Raw genomic sequence first — 19,571 nt, 5'->3', positions numbered from 1 at the left:
AGTGAGATGAGGCTTCTTACTGTCGTCTGCTTTTGGTTAGCTAAACAAATATATAGTCCTATCTAATTAAATACAAAGAAAACCAAAAGTCCAAATTATTTGCAAACAAGACATCTCTAAGTTCCTCAGCTTGCTGTTTATACTGTAGTTCATGATAAAAATTGCATGTTGACTGAGATGCAAAAAATTACGGTGTTGTTGTTCCAATGCTAAAAAGAAAGTTATGACTTAGCTAATATTGTGCCTACGTAGGAGTGGGAGTATTACAGCTACATGTGGTAAAGTAGAAAGAGTACACTAACATAACGATAAAAAGTACAGCATATACTGTAGTATATACATAAACCAGTAACTTGGTTGTTTAATCATTATCAAGTATTATGTACTATACATAATTGTATGCACTAAACGTTTACACGACTGGCAGTGCAGTAGGCTTGTTTACGCCACAAACCTGAATAATGCGTTTGCAGGATGATGTCAATAGGAGATACTGTAGGAATTTTTCACCGCTGTTGTAAATGCGGCACATTGTTAACCAAAATGTTATGTGACACATGACTAGAGATGTTGATTATGCGTGAGAATAATGAAAGGTTATGTGGGATGGGCGGATTGTGGGAATGTTGTTTTGTCTTCGGCCTTAGGCAAGAAGAGGATGTTGCATTGTGGGATTCCTTTTCAATCGAGGAACTGTCCTAATTGGGAAGAGGGGGTGCATCTGTCAGGCTTGTGAGGGAAGGATGTCATGATAATGGTGAACAGCAGATGAGCAGCTGGGAGGGGAGATTCCTGCTATCATCTGGTCTGTGATAGTTTACTGACACTTACTGTCATTATAGGAAATCACAGGTACAACTGCATAGCCACTGTCAGAAGAAACAGCATGTAACAATAGAACAGTAGGTGATAAATCAATCATGTAATGTTTGAATGTACTCAGTAAGAAGATTGGAGGTCAAATTTGGACATACTATATGGTAACCAATCGTGTTGAAGAAGGAGCACTCTGTCATGCTAATTTGCATCAACACAAATATAGAAGGTTTCACCTGCCAATTCTGAGGTTCGGATTTAGTTATTTTTCTATTTGGAGCTAAGATAGAGGCGGGTTGTTTGTGTCATGACCTGCTCGTACGATCCTCCTGTGTGCCACGCCCCCTCATTAACCCTGTGTGGAATCCCTACGTTCACCAGCTGTTCTACGTTTCCTGCCTTCAGTCTTGTGTATTTACTCCGCATTCAAATCTGTTTCCCCAGTAAGGTCATTAACGTAGTTTTTCATATGCATGTCTTTTTGCTACATAGCAAACAAGTATGCGATTTCAGACACCCAAATTCTTTGCGATATTAAAGATAAAATTGGTTTTAATCATAGAAGGCTTATTGCTATCACTGTGCCGGGTAGAATAGTACTTCCTTGAATTTCCATGATGCAGAGTGATGATGTTTAAACTCAACAAAGCACGACTGAAATTTATTTGCAAAGGAGAAATAAATGCATCAGAAAACAGCAAATGAATCAGCAAGATGATGAAACATTATTAAAGCATGGTGAGTCTACAGCATGTTGAAGGGCTGTGTTACACAGGAATGACCACGGGTGTGTTGGGGAGCTTGCTCGCTATCCGGGGCGAGCAGCTCAGCCCAGCGTAGCACTGGCAGGTGAAGTGATCGGAGAAGTAGGTGAGGTCAGAGAGGGTGGGAATGCCCACCGCCACGTACTTCCCGTTGGATTTTCGGACAGAGAAGCCGGCAGGATTCAGGTGCAGGTAGACGTCAGAGTTGTAGTCCTTCCGGATGCAGCGCCCATTACCCTGGCAGAGTGACTCGCTGCAGAGCCTGGAAGCTGCCGTCACATTGGCGATGTAGGGGTTCAGGGTGGAGGTCAGGTAGGAGGATAAGGCCTCACATGACGCCTAAAAGGATGGAACATGTTTGTGTGACATATAGGGTTCCTTCAAGGATCCAAGGGTATTATTTATCACATGCAAGGTATACAGTCCAACTGTAAGAAATGCAAGGCGGTCAGCTCCGCCATAAGAGTACTGAAGGCAGTTAGACAAAGTTAAATTATAATTAATATGTATTAAATAAGGAACGGTAAGGTTATCCTGGTAATAAGAGAAGACCAAATATGTGTCTCATAGCTCCAATAAAGTGCATGGTGACAGGTAATATAGACGGCTAATCTGTGACTGAGTGTGAAGAAATTATCTCCTGAGACATGAAGGACGACTTTGGCATTATTATAACACAGATACTTCATTTCCTTCACTGTTTTACTGCAGTTTTGTGTTACTTGATTGTCACAGAATTGCAGTCGTTATGAACATTGTCAACATAGTGATCTCTTTCAGCCGTGCTCTGTTTCAGCCTGCAGCATGTGACCAAGAGTGTTTGTGTTTCATACCTTGTCATGAAAATCTGCACTGGCCCCCCAGAGCACCGAACCCGAGGCCCCCACAGCTGCATTCTCACCCAGAGTGTGGACCAGGTCCTCCTGGAGACGAGAACAGACACAGAGCAGTGAGACAGAAGCTCTGGGCTCCGTACCTTGATGACTTAAATGAGAATATGAAGGTCTGAAGCAAAGCCAGCACAGTGGAGCTTGATCATATCCTCTATATAAGAGTGAGATGATCCAGAGTCTGATTAGAGATGAAAGAGCATGTGGCTCAGTGGGCTTGTGGTCAGAAGGTCGCCGGTTCAAGCCCAGCCTCAGCACATTAGCAGGTCCTTGAGTAAAACCCTGGGTACTGCTATGGGTGCCACCTTTACTGCCAGCTTCACCTTCAGAGAGCAGGTTGGGGGAGGAGCAAAGAGAATTTCCCCACAGCGATTCATAAAGTATCCATTATCATCACAAGTACTATTAGTAGCCGGATGCAATGGGCATGAGGCAGGGAACAACCCAGGATGGGGGGCCAGCCCATCGCAGGGCACACTCACACACCATTCACTCACACATGCACACCTACGGGCAATTTAGCGACTCCAATTAGCCTCAGCATGTTTTTGGACTGTGGGGGGAAACCGGAGTACCCGGAGGAAACCCCACGATGACATGGGGAGAACATGCAAACTCCACACACATGTGACCCAGGCGGAGACTCGAACCCGGTTCCCAGTGGTGTGAGGCAACAGTGCTAACCACTGCACCACCATGCCGCCCCTATTACAAATATTATTATAAAAAAAATATTTCTAAAATGCAAACATGTCCTCTTCTTAACAGTGCAACTCAAATTGAATAAAATACTGTTTTAAAAAATCCCAAATCAAAATAAGTACATAAAAATCTTCAAATAAATAAAGTAAGGCTTGCTTGTGCAGCTTTTTAGCGTGGTTTGCCTCTTTAATAATCTTCGCTCTGGCGGTGGTGAATTGAGCTCACTGTGGTGCCAGTGGACATGCTGAACCATATTCGTTGTGCTATTTGTGTATGTTTTCAGTCTTTTACAGTGTTTGCACGCAGTTTTTGTTTTGTCTGTGCTTTTCTCGTCATTTTTGTTTGTGATTACCAGAAAGCGAAAATACTGGCACACCATCGATTTAAGATTGCGCAGTGCGTCCGTCCATTTTCTGAACCCGCTTAATCCCAGCTGGGGTTGTAGGGGGGACCAGAGTTTATCACGGGAACAAAGGGGGCAGACAGGAACCAACCCCGGGCAGTTGCCTACACCACAGGCCGCACACACTCACACAACTACAGAGCCGATTTAGACTCACCGATCAACCTATCCTGCATGCTTTTGGACTGTGGGAGGAAACCGGAGCCCCCGTCGAAAAGGCGGAGAGCGTGCGAACTCCGCGAGGAAGGACCTCGGACAGAAGGCAGGATCTTCTTGCTGTGAGGCAGCAGCGCTAACCACTGCGCCACCGCGCCGCCCGGCCATGTATCCTCAATTTCAAATTCGCTCGCCATCTCACGTTAGGTCAAAACAAAAAACTGACGCACGATGTCGACCTGAATACGCAGTGACATCGAGGTCGAACTGATGTTGTGAAATCAAATTAAATATTACACCAGATTTTTTGTTAAAGTACTGTCAAGTATTCCTAAAAAGCGATTCATTTTCCACATCAGACGGTTTAAATCGTCATACATTTACATCGATTCATCGTTACATGCCTAAGCAAGACACAAACTGAAGTCCTATCACTAAGTTTTATATTTAAAGCGACAGACAAAATGAGCAGTACTATGCACTTTTGGATGGATTTTACTTCCCTGCTCGTTCGCTCTCGCATCGGACATTACAGTCACTTTTACAGCCAGCTCTCACCTTCAGAGAGCAGGTTGGGGGAGGACTAAAGAGAATTTCCCCACAGCGATTCATAAAGTATACATTATAATTTATTATCGTTTTTATTTAAAAAATTACCGAGACACAAACTGAAATCATATCACTAAGTTTTATATTTAAAGTGACAAAATGAGCAGCACAATGCACTTTTTTGCTTGCATAAACAAGTCAAATCGTAGATGTTGCCTCATGTAAACATATGAAAACCATATTCAATGTGCATTAAAAATCTCCAGAACACGGTAACTCATTCTGCCATGTTTTCACTGACACAAACAAACCCACACTGCATGTTGTGTGTGCGTGCCTGCGTCTGAGAGACTGTCACTGGCTTTGGTTGATGCTGGACAGTATTTAACGTGAGTTTTTCAAAGTGTACTAATCAAGCACTGTCTAAAGGATAATTAAGAATTGAAAGCGTGGTTTACTGTGAAGCCAGTAACCGTTTCATCCCTAGCCTGATGTACTCACCACACTTAAGAATTTGCTGGTTTGGTCAGTAAAGACAGGACGGGTGTAGACGTAGATGGGGACATTGAAGGGGTGCTTAGGCTGGCTGGCCACCCTCATGGCCTCATGAACTTGGTTGCGGACGTACAGAGCGGCCTTGTGGGTGTTGGCCTGACTGGTCGCTAGGTAGACGGATGGGTAGAGGGCCGTGCTCGTCTGCCACAGCCACAGGAGCTGGTCGTTTCTAGTCTGTGCATTTGTGGGACACTCTCCTGTGTAGTTAGGGCCATCCCAACCATAGTTATAGCATTCAGGGAAGAGATAGAAGCCCCAGAGGTAACTGGGCCTCATACTGATTCCTAGACTCATTGTGTCCTTCATGAAGTTTCTAGCAGCCGTCTGGAACTGCTCCTTGGCCACAGACTCAGCTTGAGATGGGGAAAGTGAGGGGTCAAGTTGTCGGGCATAGTCAATGGACAATGTGCGGTAGATACTCTTAGAGTCCCAGTTTGTGTCCCAGATGGGGCGCCAGGCCTCCCAGTCAATGACAGCCAGACCAGTGGAGGTTCTTGAATGTATATTTTGAGTGATGTTCCAATTGGCAACTTCCAAGCTGGCCTTCAGGTTGCCCTTCTGTGGGATGCCTCCATTGATCTCCTTCTTGGTGGCCTCATCCACAAATGGGTACAACCCCAGGCGGCTGGTGTAGAACAGGAAGAGGAACTGGTCAGGAACAGCCTCTGGGGTGGTAACGGCCTGGAATGGCGAGGTGTCCAGCGGGATGTTGTTCTTCTTGCAAACAGGAGTTGGCATGTTCCATATGACGCCGTAAGGGTATCCCTCAAACAGCGGGGTGGCGGTAGGAGGATAGGGGAGCGCGGCATGAATGCTGCCCACTAAAGATAAGAGAAGAAGGGGCAGCAGGAGAGGACTGGATCCCTTCATCCAGATGGTCAAATCCATGGCAGCTCCTGTATAAATGAAATAAAGAAGAATGGGCCTCACTCCTAATGATTTTATCAGAGTGCTGGACCGTAAAAAGAATAACTCAAGTAACAAAAGAAGAGGTTGCACTTTGCCTAATGCAGTTTTATTACTCAATGTCTCCACACAGACTCGTTTCAGTGTACTATTGACAACGTGCATTTCCAGTTTTATAAGAATCCACACTCCTGCTGCAGAGCCAATGGTATCACAACAAGTGTCATACAGGGCATCACTAGACCACACCCCTAGTAAGTGCTATTATACTAGATTACTGTAGAAGTATACAAAGCCTAACATACAAAGGGTGGTATTATACTAGATTAACGTAATACCATGCAAAGCGGCCATACCCACCTTCTGTTTAAACTCCATGGTAATCCATCTGCAGCTACGTAGCTTTAGGCCAGGCTAGAACTTGGATAGGAGACCAAGTAAGATAGCTGGGTTGTTGCTGGCGGAGGTGTTGGTGTGGATGGCAGGTTAGCCCATCCTGTGGTCTGTGTGGGTCCCAGTGCAGTGATGGGGACACTGGTGCCACAGTTTAGGTGTGATGTGAAACTGAGGTCCCGACTTTTGGAGATCATGAATGATCCCTGGATAGAGTTACCATGCATCTGGGTTTCTCCTGATACGTCCTCTTTTTTGGCCCCTGTCCTGGAGGTTGGTCTGGGTTTAGCACTGCAACCTGTATGACCCAGTGTTGCAAGTTACAGTGAAAGAAAAGACATCAATTTGCAGTGTATGGCAGCTACCCTATTACAATATCATCACACAGCGTTTGCAAGGCTTGTGCACATGTCTTAGTCAGTCTTAGGCAGGCAAAGAAAATTATGTTTGGATTATCCTCGTGTTGGTGTAAAACTATGATTTTATGCCTGTCAAAGTGTGTCAGTTTAGCCATTTCAGAACCTCTGCTAAAATCATCCTAGTATTTGCAGCGACCGTCCACTGCAGCCATATATTTTTTGACTTGGCCACTAGCACACCTCATAGAGCTAGTCAATCTCTCACTGACTTTTTGAACTATCCATTTTCCAAACCGCTTATCCTACTGGGTCGCGGGGGGTCCGGAGCCTATCCCGGAAGCAATGGGCACGAGGCAGGCAACAACCCAGGATGGGGGGCCAGCCCATCGCAGACTTTTTGAACCATCCATCCATCCATCCATTTTCCAAACCGCTTATCCTACTGGGTCGCGGGGGGTCCGGAGCCTATCCTGGAAGCAATGGGCACGAGGCAGGCAACAACCCAGGATGGGGGGCCAGCCCATCGCAGACTTTTTGAACCAATATATTTAATTATTTAATTGAGCTGTTGGTGAAATTTAACAAATTATGGAACGGTTGAGGTGCCCCTGAGGAGAAGTTTGGGAACTGAAGCAGTGATCATCTAGCCATCCAACTAGGTTTCAGTAACTTTTTAGAAATTATTACTAGTTTTTATTGTATTACTCTAAATTTGCACATGTTCTAATGTTAAATTGTGTTTTTTGTTCTAAACTAAAGTACACTTGCTACCCAGCTTTAAAAATTTCTTTGGACTGCCTAAGACTTTTGCATAGTACTGTATAAATGCAACATTCATTCATTCATTCATTCATTCATTCATTCATTCATTCATTTATTCAACATAAGTAACTGATAATATGTATAGCTTGTGACAGAAAATTATCTTGGTAAAAGTGAGAGCAGAACCGCTCCGAGAGCTGCTGGAGTTCCTGATCAGTGGGCCATCCCATGACGGGGAGCCTCCCATCACCGGTTCTATTGATGCAGTACTGTGGCTCTCACTGCTCGGGTGCAGGTAATGCGACGCATGAGGATCCCTATGGATTTGACTGTCTTCCTGCAGTCTGAAATCTAGTCTTCTTAGTGAATGAAGAATTATGCAAAAATTGATCAGCAATTCTCTGATGACTTCTGAATTCATCGCAAACCCTTGGCTATGGCAGAGTGTGTTTAGAAAGGGTAGAAACTCACTATAGAGGAATTGAAATTTGAAATTAAGATCAGACTCAATGACAATGACAGCTGCACCCAGTTGTTCTTGACAACATCTCCATTTAATCATGACGGTAATTATGCTTTTCAAGATCTAGTGGAAGAATTCTCCATTATACCTTGGAGCTGCTTCTGGAAACAGCTTCTCACAGTTTTGCATGTCTTACAGTACTCAGGTTTTGAAGTTGATATTATGCTTCACAATGACTGTAGATGCTACATTTGTGGTGGGTCACCCTGGGAGAGAGAATGGTTCTTGCATAGCAGAACTAGTGTGCCAAAGAACATCTGAACATGTGGAATTATTGTGCAGAACATGAGCACAGGAGATATAGGGAAGGGCGATGTGCGGTTGACTAAATGAGTTACATAATTATTCAACGAGAATCCAAATGAGTGGCCAACAGCTTTATCTCCTAAGTATAAGCATAGTTAGTCAAAGGCAGGTCTACAGTGACTTTCCTCTGACGTGTGCCTCAAGAGTTTCAAGGAGATCTCAAAAGAGATCTGTTTACAAGTACTGAAAAAAATGGTTTAATGGATCTTCCAGCTGACATATAAAACAAACTTTTTAAAATAGATTTAAAACCACATGGCTGAATTACTCAGCAAACTTAGACCAGATGAAACTATACTTTTAATGAGCATTATTGAACATTGGTCCTCCAGGCTAAAGATTTTGAAATTCCTTGATGCTGAATGATGAAGTTGGAAGTGAAAGCTGAACTGACTGTACTTCATTTGCAAATTGGAAATAAATGCATCAGAGAATAGCAAATAAATCAGAAAAATGATCAAAGATTTTTAAAGGGTAGTCAGCCTACAGCATACTGAAGGGCTGTGTTACACAGGAATGACCACGGGTGTGTTGGGGAGCTCACTCGCTATCCGGGGCGAGCAGCTCAGCCCAGCGTAGCACTGGCAGGTGAAGTGATCGGAGAAGTAGGTGAGGTCAGAGAGGGTGGGAATGCCCACCGCCACGTACTTCCCGTTGGATTTTCGGACAGAGAAGCTGGCAGGATTCAGGTGCAAGTAGACGTCAGAGTTGTAGTCCTTCCGGATGCAGCGCCCATTACCCTGGCAGAGTGACTCGCTGCAGAGCCTGGAAGCTGCCGTCACATTGGCGATGTAGGGGTTCAGGGTGGAGGTCAGGTAGGAGGATAAGGCCTCACATGACGCCTACAAGGATGGAACGTGCTTGTGTGATATAGACAAATGATCTGTGACTGAGTGTGAAGATCTCAGATATGAAGGAGGGCTTAAAGGGGCCATAGAATGTTTTTTTCCAAATAATAATTAATACTATATTTATCCCTGAGAGGAAATTCTCTTCATGCCTCCCACAAACTACTGGCTGTGAAGGGCAGCTACCCACAGCAGAAAAATGGTTGAAAAATGTCCAAAAGTGATTTTACATGCCCATGTACATCCCTGGCCCTAGAATAAAACAAGCTGTTTTACCTTATTTTGTGGGCTCATTAATAGATTATTGAGCTCTGCTCTGGCTGGTTTATAGAGTGGCATTGCGACGCTTCACACAGATTCACCATTGCTAATGGTGAGGTGAAACATGGAGCACTTATGCATCTAAGCGTATATGTTTGGGCTTGTAATGGAGGAGGAATCAGATGCCGATGAACAGCCAGTTGCCCAGAGGTAGCAAATGAACACTTCTGAGTGGTATGTTTTGTCATTAATGTTTCCTGGAACAATTTACTGTGTGTAACTGTAATAGCGCCGCTTCAGACTTGGTAGAATTTTAGCATAATCATAACTTTGTTTTCAATGTTGTAACAAGAATATTGTTTTTTTTTTTTTTTTGTATTTGACGCAGCAAATGATTATATAATGCTAGCTTTATACATGCAAGTTTCATCAAATACTCTAAACAGCAAGATAATCAGCTTGTAAATGTGTTATGTGTAATGAATTTGGAATTCTGCTTTTCTTTTACTGCACTATTGGTTAGATATTTGTTTAGCTAATCAAACGTAGGCTACGAGAAGCACAGAAGTGTCTGTTCAATGTCAGTATCATAGACTTCATAATGTTGTTTAATATTCCCCTACTAAACCAGGGTACATTTTCCCAAAGCCATAGTTGCTAGCAGCATTAGCAACTTCCATAGTTAGAACCATGTAAGTGAACGGTTCCAGCTATGTAAGTTGCTAAGGGGAGCTTCTGGGAATGGTACCCCTGAGCTGTTAAAGATGAACATCAGCCATGCCTGATGACAGTTTGATTCCTTGGGAAGGGCTATTGCCGACATCCCCATCATAGCCTCAAACAGCACACTTATACATACAGCCTGACATTTTTGTTGTTGCTCGCTTCATCCACCAGGATACCTGCACAACTGCTGGAGTCCGAACGCGCATGTACATTGAGCTTAAAAAGGGGCTGGCATATGTTACGTTTGGGGGTGTTACGTAACAGATTAGGAATTTTAAAATAGCCCATTTCAATCCTGTCTTTTACATGTTCAGGAATTATATTTGAAAGAGTGAATGACTATGTTTGAGATTCATGGTATGTCATTTCCTTGTACCGAACTCTTTTTTAGCTATGCTGAGGTTAAGCCACATTTTCATTCTATGGCACCTTTAAGCACTGTTATGGCAGACGCTTCATTCTCATTACTGTTTTACTACAGATTTCTCATTTCGTAGGAAAGACGGAATTTAAAATGTCAGTTGCACATTTTGTGCATAGCAGTCAATTTTTTAACCTTAATCATTTAGTGTGTCCCTGCCGCAAACATGCAGATGACATGTGTTGCATGGCAATATACCTTGTCTTCAAAGTCCGTAGTGCCCCCCCAGAGCACTGAACCCGAGGCCCCTACAGCTGCATTCTCCCCCAGGGTGTGGACCAGGTCCTCCTGGAGATGGTGACACAGACAGGGGAGTAAGACAGCACCTGAAATCCCTGTGCCTTGATACCCAGACCTCCCTCTCCCCAGCTGCCTCTAGCAGCTCTTCAGGGGGGATGCCGCGGCGTTCCCAGGCCAGCCGAGAGATATAATCCCTCCAGCGCGTCCTGGGTCTGCCCCAGGGCCTTCTCTCTGTGTCATGCCCGGCCCCCTGATTATCCACGTGTGCCTCCCCGATCATGCCCAGCTGTTTCCTATTATTTCGCCCTGTCTTGTGTATATCAGGCCGCGTCTTCCTCAGTCGAGTGTCTGTCATTAACATTGTGATGTCTTGTTATACCCGTAGCCGTCTCCCCTTTAATAAATCCCCAGTTTTCCCCGTATTTTTCCTGCCTGCCTCGTCCTTCCCTGCATCCTGCCCGCCTGTCTACCCGTCCTTACCCGCAGTTCATAACACTCTGGAGTACATTCACGGAATACCTCAGCTGTTCTACACTCTCCCGGATATCTGAACTTCCCATCCTATCTCTAAGGGAGAGCCCAGATATCCTGCGGAGAAACCTCATTTTGGCTGCCTGTATCCGTGATTCTTTCGGTCACTACCCACAGCTCATGACCATAGGCGAGGGTAGGAATGAAGATGGACCAATAGATCGAGAGCCTTGCTTTCAGGCTCAGTTTGTTTTTGGCCATGATGAACCAGTTAAGCGCTTGCAAAACTGCAGACACCACACCGATCCATCTGTCCAGCTCTTGATGTCTTCTACCCTCACTTGTGAATGAGACCCTGAGATACTTAAACTCCTCCACTTGAGGCAGTACCTCCTCCCTGACCTGAAGAGGGCAATCCACCCATTTCTAGCTGAGAACCGTGGTCTCAGACTTGGAGATGCTAATCCTCATCCCACCACTTTGCACTCGGCTGCGAACTGCCCTAGAGCACTCTGGAGGTCCCCAGCAGATGAAGCCAACAGGACCATGTCATCCGCAAAAAGCAACAAAGCAATCCTGATGCCACCAAACTGGACACCCGCAACACCCTGGCTGCACCTAGAAATCCTGTCCATAAATATTATAAACAGGACCGGTGACAAAGGGCCGCCCTGGCAGAGCCCAACACGCACTGGGAACAACTTACTACCGACAATGCAGATCAAGCTTCTGCTCCGGTCATATAGGGACCGAATCACCCGGAGTTGCGGGCCCAAACCCCATACTCCCAAAGCATCCCCCACAGAGCACTTTGGGGAACCCGGTCATAAATCTTCTCCAAGTCCACAAAAAACATGTAGACTGGATGAGCAACCTCCCAGGCTCCCTCCAGTACCCTCACAAAGGTATAAAGCTGGTCCAGTGTTCCACGGTCAGGACGAAAACCACATTGTTCCTCCTGAATCCAAGATTCTACTATCAATCTCACCCTCCTCTCCAGTACCCCGGAATAGACTTTCCCAGGAAGGCTGAGAAGTGTGATTCCCCTGTAGTTGGAACACATTTTCCAGTCCCCTTTTTTAAATAAGGGGACCACTACCCCAGTCTGCTAATCCACCGGTACTGTCCCTGACCTCCACGCCCTGTTGAGATGGCATGTCAGCCATGACAGCCCCACAACATCCAGAGCCTTCAGGTAGTCCGGACGAATCTCATCCGCTCCTGGGGCCCGGCCACTCTTTAACCACCCTAGCAACCTCAGCTTCAGTGATGGGCAAGTCCACCCCAGCCCTCTCGGGCCCCGTGTCTCGCAGGCAATATGCATAGATGTATCTGAAGCAGGGTTCAGAAGGTCCTCAAAGTATTCCTTCCACCTTCGGATGAGGTCAACAGCACCCCCCCATCGTAAACAGTAGGAGCCAGGAGCTGCTTCCCCTTCCTAATACTCCAGACGGTTTGCCAGAACCTTTTTGAGGCCGACTGAAAGCACTTTCCATGGTCTCACTAAACTCCTCCCATGCCGGGTTTTTGCTTCCGTAGCTGCCTGAGCTGCATTCCACCTGGCTTGCCTGTACCTGCTAGCTGCCTCTGGAGACCCCTAGGCTAATAATTCCCCGTAGGCCTCCTTATTCAGCTTGACAGCCCCCTCACCTCTGGTGTCCACTATCAGGTGCAGGGGTTACCTCCACGACTGGTACCGACCACCCTGCAGCCACAGCTCCATACATTTCACATTGGAGGTCTGCAACAATGTCCATTTAGACTAAATGTCCCCAACCTACCCCGGTGTGCAGTTGGAGTTCTCCCGGAGGTGTGAGTTGAAGATGTGGTGAACTGGAGCCTCTACTAGATGTTCCCAGCAGACCCTCACTATGCACTTGGCGCTGCCAGGTCTGACCGGCTTCCTCCCCTGCCATCTTAACCAGCTCACTACCAGGTGGTGATCAGTTGACAGCTCTGCCCCCTCTTCACCAGAGTGTCCAAGACAGAAGGCCACCGATCAGCTGATACGAATATAAAATCGATCATTGACCTGCAGACCTGGGTATGTTTGTACATGTCACCTTATATAAACCTTATGCTTGAACATGGTGTTCGTTATTGACAAACTATGCATGGCACAGAACACCACTTGGGTTCCGATCAAGGAGTACATTCCTCCCAATCGCCCCCCTCCAGGCTACACTGTCATTGCCCATGTGAGTGTTGAAGTCCCCCAAGAAAACGATGAAATCTGTGGTCCAAGAAGGCTCGGTACTTCAAACTATCATTTGATGCATAGGCGCAGATGACAGTCAGAGACTTCTCCCCGACCTGAAGGCGCAGGGAGGCAGCCCTCTCGTTCACTGGGGTAAACTCCGATGTTAATGCACCAAGCTGTGGGGCCACCAGTAGCCCTACCGCAGCCCAGTGTCACGCATCTGCTGCGCATCTAGGCAGTATCTCAGCACAAGCTGAGGTTCCTTCCCCACCAGAGAGGTGACGTTCCATGTCCCAAAAGCCAGTTTTGTCAGCTGGGGAGCAGTTCGCCAGGGCCTCCCTTGGGTGCCACCCAATCCACAAAGCACTGAACCCCTGACATTCCCCTTGCGGGTGGTGGGCCCACCTGGGGATGGTCCTGTGTGACTCCTTCGGGCTGGACCCGGCCAGGTCCCATAGGCCAAAGCCCGGCCACCAGGCATTCTCCAACGGGCCCTTCCCCCAGGCCTAGCTCCAGGGTGGGGCCCCAGTGATCCTAGTCCAGGCTAGGGTAACGAGACTATAATTGTGAGAGCTATAATTCTCTTTCTTCAGGGGTGTTTTGGATTGCTCTTCATCTGGCCCCTTACCTGGGACCTTTTTGCCTTGGGAGACCCTACCAGGCACAGTTGCCCCCGACAACCTAGCCCCCACAATAGCTAGGCATGCAAAGGCACTCAAAGCCCTCCACTACGATAAGGTGGAAATAGAAGGAGAGGAAAGGTAGCACACGGGAGCTTAATTATATCCAGTTTATACGATGATCCAGGATGTGATGTACTCACCACACTCAAGAATTTGCTAGCTTGATTGGTAAAGACAGGACGGGTGTAGACGTAGATGGGGACATTGAAGGGGTGCTTAGGCAGGCTGGCCACCCTCATGGCCTCATGAACTTGGTTGCGGACGTACAGAGCGGCCTTGTGGGTGTTGGCCAGACTGGTCGCTAGGTAGACGGATGGGTAGAGGGCCGTGCTCGTCTGCCACAGCCACAGGAGCTGGTCGTTCTCTGCCTGTGCCCATGTTGGGCACATACCTGTGTATTCAGCCTCTTCCCACACATCATTGTAACATTCAGGGAAGAGATAGAAGCCCCAGAGGTAATTGGGCCTCATACTGATCCCTAGACTCATTGTGTCCTCCATGAAGTTTCTAGCAGCTGTCTGGAATTGCTCCTTGGCCACAGGCTCAGCTTGAGATGGGGAAAGTGAGGGGTCAAGCTGATGGGCATAGTCAATAGACAACGTGCGGTAGATAGTCTTAGAGTTCCAGTTTCTGTCCCACAGGGGGCGCCAGGCCTCCCAGTCAATGACAGCCAGACCAGGAGAAGTTTCTGAAGGCATATAGTGGGCAACGTCCCACTGGGCGATATCCAAGCTGGCTGTCAGGTTGCCCTTCTGTGGGATGCCTCCATTGATCTCCTTATTGGTGGCTTCGTCCACAAATGGGTACAAGCCTAGGCGGTTGGTGTAGAACAGGAAGAGGAACTGGTCAGGAACAGCCTCTGGGGTGGTAACGGCCTGGAATGGCGAGGTGTCCAGCGGGATGTTGTTCTGCTTGCAAACAGGAGTTGGCATGTTCCATATGACGCCGTAAGGGTATCCCTCAAACAGCGGGGGTGGCGGTAGGAGGATAGGGGAGCTCGGCATGAATGCTGCCCACTAAAGATATCAGAAGAAGGGGCAGCAGGAGAGGACTGGATCCCTTCATCCAGATGATAAAATCCATGGCTTTTGCTGTGTAAGTAACAAATATATAACGTATTAATTTACATTCACCATTTCTCATACAGGTTCAGTGTATCTGAGTGTAAAAATACTTATAAATAAACTGGGGATGTATGTTTGAATTGTTGTTATATTATTGCCTAGCAAACTGACTCCATGGCTTCTATTGATAATATCCACCATGCAGAGACAGACTATTTAGACTGCAGTATCTGAAAATCACTGTATTACACAGATCCTGTGACTACAGGGATCGCTTGACTACAATGATATCCTTTCAAATATCTATCAAATAGTCTGTCCACCATGGCGCGGCCATGTCCAGATGCCTTACTGATTGCTTCGCTTAGACTGTACTTTTATTTAGTGTTTTACCTAGTTTTTTTATCGTTTTTCACGCAATTGAAATAACTAGTTTAGTTGACATCGGAAATCAGGTTCCAAAGTTTATTTTAGAAGTTTTTAAACTCGATCTGTCGTGCCCGACTGAAACCCTGCAAGGTACGAAAGAAAACAATAGTCAGATACACAACCCCCTGAGATGCAGAACAAAGAAACACCACAGGTCACACAGCGACGTCCAGAACTGACTGAGGAAACATGCACATCGCCCTCCACTGCCCAGTGTCTTGCTTGCCAACGTCCAATTTCTGGGAAATAAACTAGATGATGCCAGAGCGAGGTTGAAGTTCCAGGGCGACTCAAGGCACTGCAACATTTTATGTTTCACCACAACGTGGCTGACCCCCCTGGTACTGGACCTAGCGGCTACTCCGTCGGACTCCTCTGTGTTTCGCATGGACAGAACGGTGGAGGCAAACAAATGTAAGGGTGGAGGAGTCTGTTTCATGGTGAACACTACGTGGTGTCTCCATTCTATCGCGCTCCTGCTCGCCGCATCTGGAATATTTGACCATCAAATGTCGTTCATTTTATCTCCCCTGAGAGTTCAGCTCGGTCATTACAATGGCAGTGTACATCCCACGTCAAACAGACATGGCTTTGTCTCAACTACATGATGTGCTTAGTGTGACTCAAAACAAACACCGGGATGCAGTCCTCATTGTAGTGGGGGACTTTAATAAAGCACAACTCAGACAAGTCATGCGGAACTTTTACCAACATGTCGCGTGTCCGACTAGGGGTGCTAACTTTCTAAACCACTGCTACACTCCGTTTAAACTAGCTTATAAAGCCGTGTTACAGCTCACATTCGGTAAATCCGATCACTCTGCCATTTTTCTCATAATGGAATGTAAACAAAAACTCCTCCAGTAAGCCGCGGCCTTGAGGGAGGTAAAGCGCTGGTCCACCCAATCAGAAGCCACGCTGCAGCTGACGTCGACAAGTTTGCGGGCGTAGCATTAAGCTTTATTAGCACGCTTGCTAACCACATCGTCCCCACGGCAACAGTAAAGACGTTCGCTAACCAGAAACCGTAGGTAGATGCAACCATCCCGAGGCTGTGAACGTCCGTACCACTACGTACAACGCAGGACTCACCACCGGTGGTATGAGCGCTTACAAAGTGGCATCGTATGGAGTATGGCACGCAGTGAGATTAGCAAAACAACACTACAGCGAACGCATTCATAAACACTTTTATCAGGGCAACATGCGCATTCTGTGACATGGACTGCGAACAGTCATGGATTTTAAAGGCAAAACCACCACGGCTCCAAGCGTCATCTCTGCTTTTGCCAACGAACATAGCGCGTTCTACAACCAGTTCGAGGCTAATCATGCTAGCGATAGCGGAGCTCGACGTGCAGAGGGCGTGGCAGTGCATCAACATCAGGAAAGCACCGGGACCGGACGGCATCTCTGGACTCCTGCTGTGCTGCTGTGTCGACCAGCTGACCAGAGTCTTTACCTCCATCTTCAATGAGTCTCTGACACAATGAGTTGGGACACTATGGTCCCAACCTGCTTTAAAGGATCCACCATTGTTCCAGTCCCCAAGAACAGCAAGTCCTCATGCCTAAATGATTACCGGCCAGTGCACTTACATCAGTGGTCATGAAGGTTTTTGAGAGACTTTATTATTGCCTCCCTCCCACTCTCCACAGACCCACTCCAGTTTGCCTATCGCCCCAATCGATCCACAGACGATGCCATCTCTCACCTCCTGCACACCACCCTCAGCCACGTGGACAAGAAGCAAGGGAACTATATGTCATACCCGGCTCGTCCGCTCCTCGTGTGTGCCACGCCCCCTGATTACCCACGTGTATTTCCCTGATCGTCTCCAGCTTTGTCTAGTTACTTTGATTAGTCCTGTGTATTTAAGTCCTGGTCTCCCCGGTTTCCCTTGTCCGTCATTGATGTTCTTGATGTAAGTCGGCGTTTCATGTTTCCTGCTCCCCGTCAGTTTAATAAACCCCAGTTTACCCCGACTTCCGCCTGCTTTCTGCCCGTTCGCCTCGCATGATCGCCGCTCTGCCCGCGATCGCGAGCGTTCCCGTGACAGAATGACGGACCAAAAGAAGAAGCGGAGAAGGAGGAAGAAGCTCCCAGAAGAGCCGATCAGTCTGGGCGCCTGCTCGCTCTCCAGCCCCTGGCTCCCTCAGGAGGAGGAGCTCGTCCTGGGTCCCGACCTGGGACCGTACGGTCTGGGACCCTGCTCCCTGGCGAGGCTCTGGGCTCCGAGCGAGGATGAAGAGGACGAGCCCTTCGTCTTCCCGGACCCAGAGCCCCTCCCTGCAGAACAGCTACCGCCCCCCAAGCGGTGCGATAACCGGCCCGAGCGGCTGGCCAATGGGGGGGCCAGAGCAGTGAGGGACGCCATCCCGCGGGTTCCCCGCCCTCTTAAAGGGGCCACGCCCGTTTCGCCCGCGGCCCTCGCTGACAGGTACTTCACCCTCCAGGGACTGTATTGGAGGGTGATGGGAGAACCGGCCCCACAGGGCCCCCCGGAGGGGGAAAGGCTTGCTGCACAGCTGGGGCAGGACTTCGCCGCCTTCTCTCCAGACTCCCCGTATTCCGACCTGGAGAGAATGGCTGAGGACCTCCGGAGGCTAATCCAACTCCGGAGAACGCCTGCAGCACCCGGGCAGGTGCCCCCACTGCAGCCGCCTTCGCAGCCGCCTGCGCAGCTATCGCCTGCGCAGCTCCCCCTGCCTGCAGCTCCAGGGCAGGCGCCCCCACTGCAGCAACCTGCAGCTCCAGGGCAGGCGCCCCCACTGCAGCAACCTGCAGCTCCAGGGCAGGTACCCCCACTGCAGCAGCCTGCAGCTCCAGGGCAGGCGCCCCCACTGCAGCCGCCTGCTGCAGCTCCAGGGCAGGCGCCCCCACTGCAGCCGCCTGCAGCTCCAGGGCAGGCGCCCCCACTGCAGCCGCCTGCTGCAGCTCCAGGGCAGGCGCCCCCACTGCAGCCGCCTGCTGCAGCTCCAGGGCAGGCGCCCCCACTGCAGCCGCCTGCTGCAGCTCCAGGGCAGGCGCCCCCACTGCAGCAGCCTGCAGCTTCCGGGCAGGCGCCCCCACTGCCTCCAGTTCCTTACCACACTCCAGTTCCTGCAAAGGCACCCCCACTGCAGCCGCCTGCTGCAGCTCCCGGGCAGGCGCCCCCACTGCAGCCACCTGCAGCTCCTGTCCCTGACTGCGCTCCTGTCCCTGACTGCGCTCCTGTCCCTGACTGCGCTCCTGTCCCTGACCGCCCTGCTGCAGCAGCTCCAGAGGCGCCCCCTCCGCCTGCAGCAGCTCCAGAGGCGCCCCCTCCGCCTGCAGCAGCTCCAGTCCCTGTCCTAGTCCCCGAGGTGGTCCCGGACAACTCCATCTTGGCTCCTCCCTCTTCGGAGGTGGAGGAGCTGGAATGGGACCCCTCGGGGACAGAACTTGCAACCCCTTATCCCTCGCCCCGGCGACATCGACCCCGAACTAGGGTCGGCCTGTCTGTGTCCCGCAGGGGAAGGGGACACAGACGCAGGGCTGGGGTCCCGCCCGCCCTGCCCCCTGGCTCGCCCTCCCTCGCCTGCGCTCTGGCTCGGTTGGCGCCTGCGGGTCCTGGCCCTCCGGGTCGGCTGTCGCCTGCGGGTCCCCCTCCAGTGCCTCGTCGCCCCGCCTCGCTCCCCTCTCCAGAGCCTGGTCGGTCGCCTGCGGGCTCCCCGACGGCGGCTCCTCGGTTGCCTGCGGGGCCCCTACCTCCGGCCCTCCACCGGACGTCGCCGCCTGCTGCGGCTCCCCCCTCCTCCGGGCCTTCGCCGTGGGCCCCTCCTGCTCCCTCGTCCCCTTCCCCGGTGCTCCCTCCTGCTTCCTCCCTGGCCCCTCCGCGGGTCCCTCGCCCTGCCTCCTCGGCCCCTCCGAGGTCCCCTCCGGCTCCGGCCTCCCGGCCGTCTGCGGCCCCTCCGGCTGCCGCCCGTCGCCCGCTGGGTCTCCCTCGGGCTCCCCTTTGTTCCTCCTCCTTGTCTCCCTACGCCCCTGCCTTTGTCCCGCCTGTCTCTGCCCCTTCGTTTTTTGCTCCCCCTTGCTTTGTTCCTCCCGTCTCTGCTCCTCGTCCTTCTGGGTTCCCTCTGTTCACTCCTGGCCCTTTTGTTCCGCCTGTTCCCTCCGTGTCCCC

General features: G+C 49.4%; 2 protein-coding genes across 2 annotated transcripts; both read right to left on the bottom strand.

The window, feature by feature from the left end:
* Positions 1–1,583: 1,583 nt before the first annotated feature.
* On the bottom strand, positions 1,584–5,723 carry LOC125747458 (hyaluronidase-5-like). The gene is made up of 3 exons (XM_049022701.1): positions 4,782–5,723; positions 2,414–2,503; positions 1,584–1,919 (listed from the first exon to the last, which is right to left on the bottom strand). Exons 1-3 carry the CDS (start codon positions 5,721–5,723, stop codon positions 1,584–1,586), a joined length of 1,368 nt encoding a protein of 455 aa, XP_048878658.1.
* Positions 5,724–8,569: 2,846 nt separating this feature from the next.
* On the bottom strand, positions 8,570–15,017 carry LOC125747413 (hyaluronidase-5-like). The gene is given in 4 exon segments (XM_049022648.1): positions 8,570–8,926; positions 10,539–10,628; positions 14,075–14,905; positions 14,907–15,017. Coding segments are annotated over 4 exon segments (1,368 nt in total). The 3' UTR covers positions 8,570–8,590.
* Positions 15,018–19,571: the final 4,554 nt, after the last annotated feature.

Source organism: Brienomyrus brachyistius, chromosome 1, assembly GCF_023856365.1.
Source record: "Brienomyrus brachyistius isolate T26 chromosome 1, BBRACH_0.4, whole genome shotgun sequence".
Classification (NCBI taxonomy): Eukaryota; Metazoa; Chordata; class Actinopteri; order Osteoglossiformes; family Mormyridae; genus Brienomyrus; species Brienomyrus brachyistius.
This window is presented reverse-complemented; position numbering and strand designations above follow the sequence as displayed.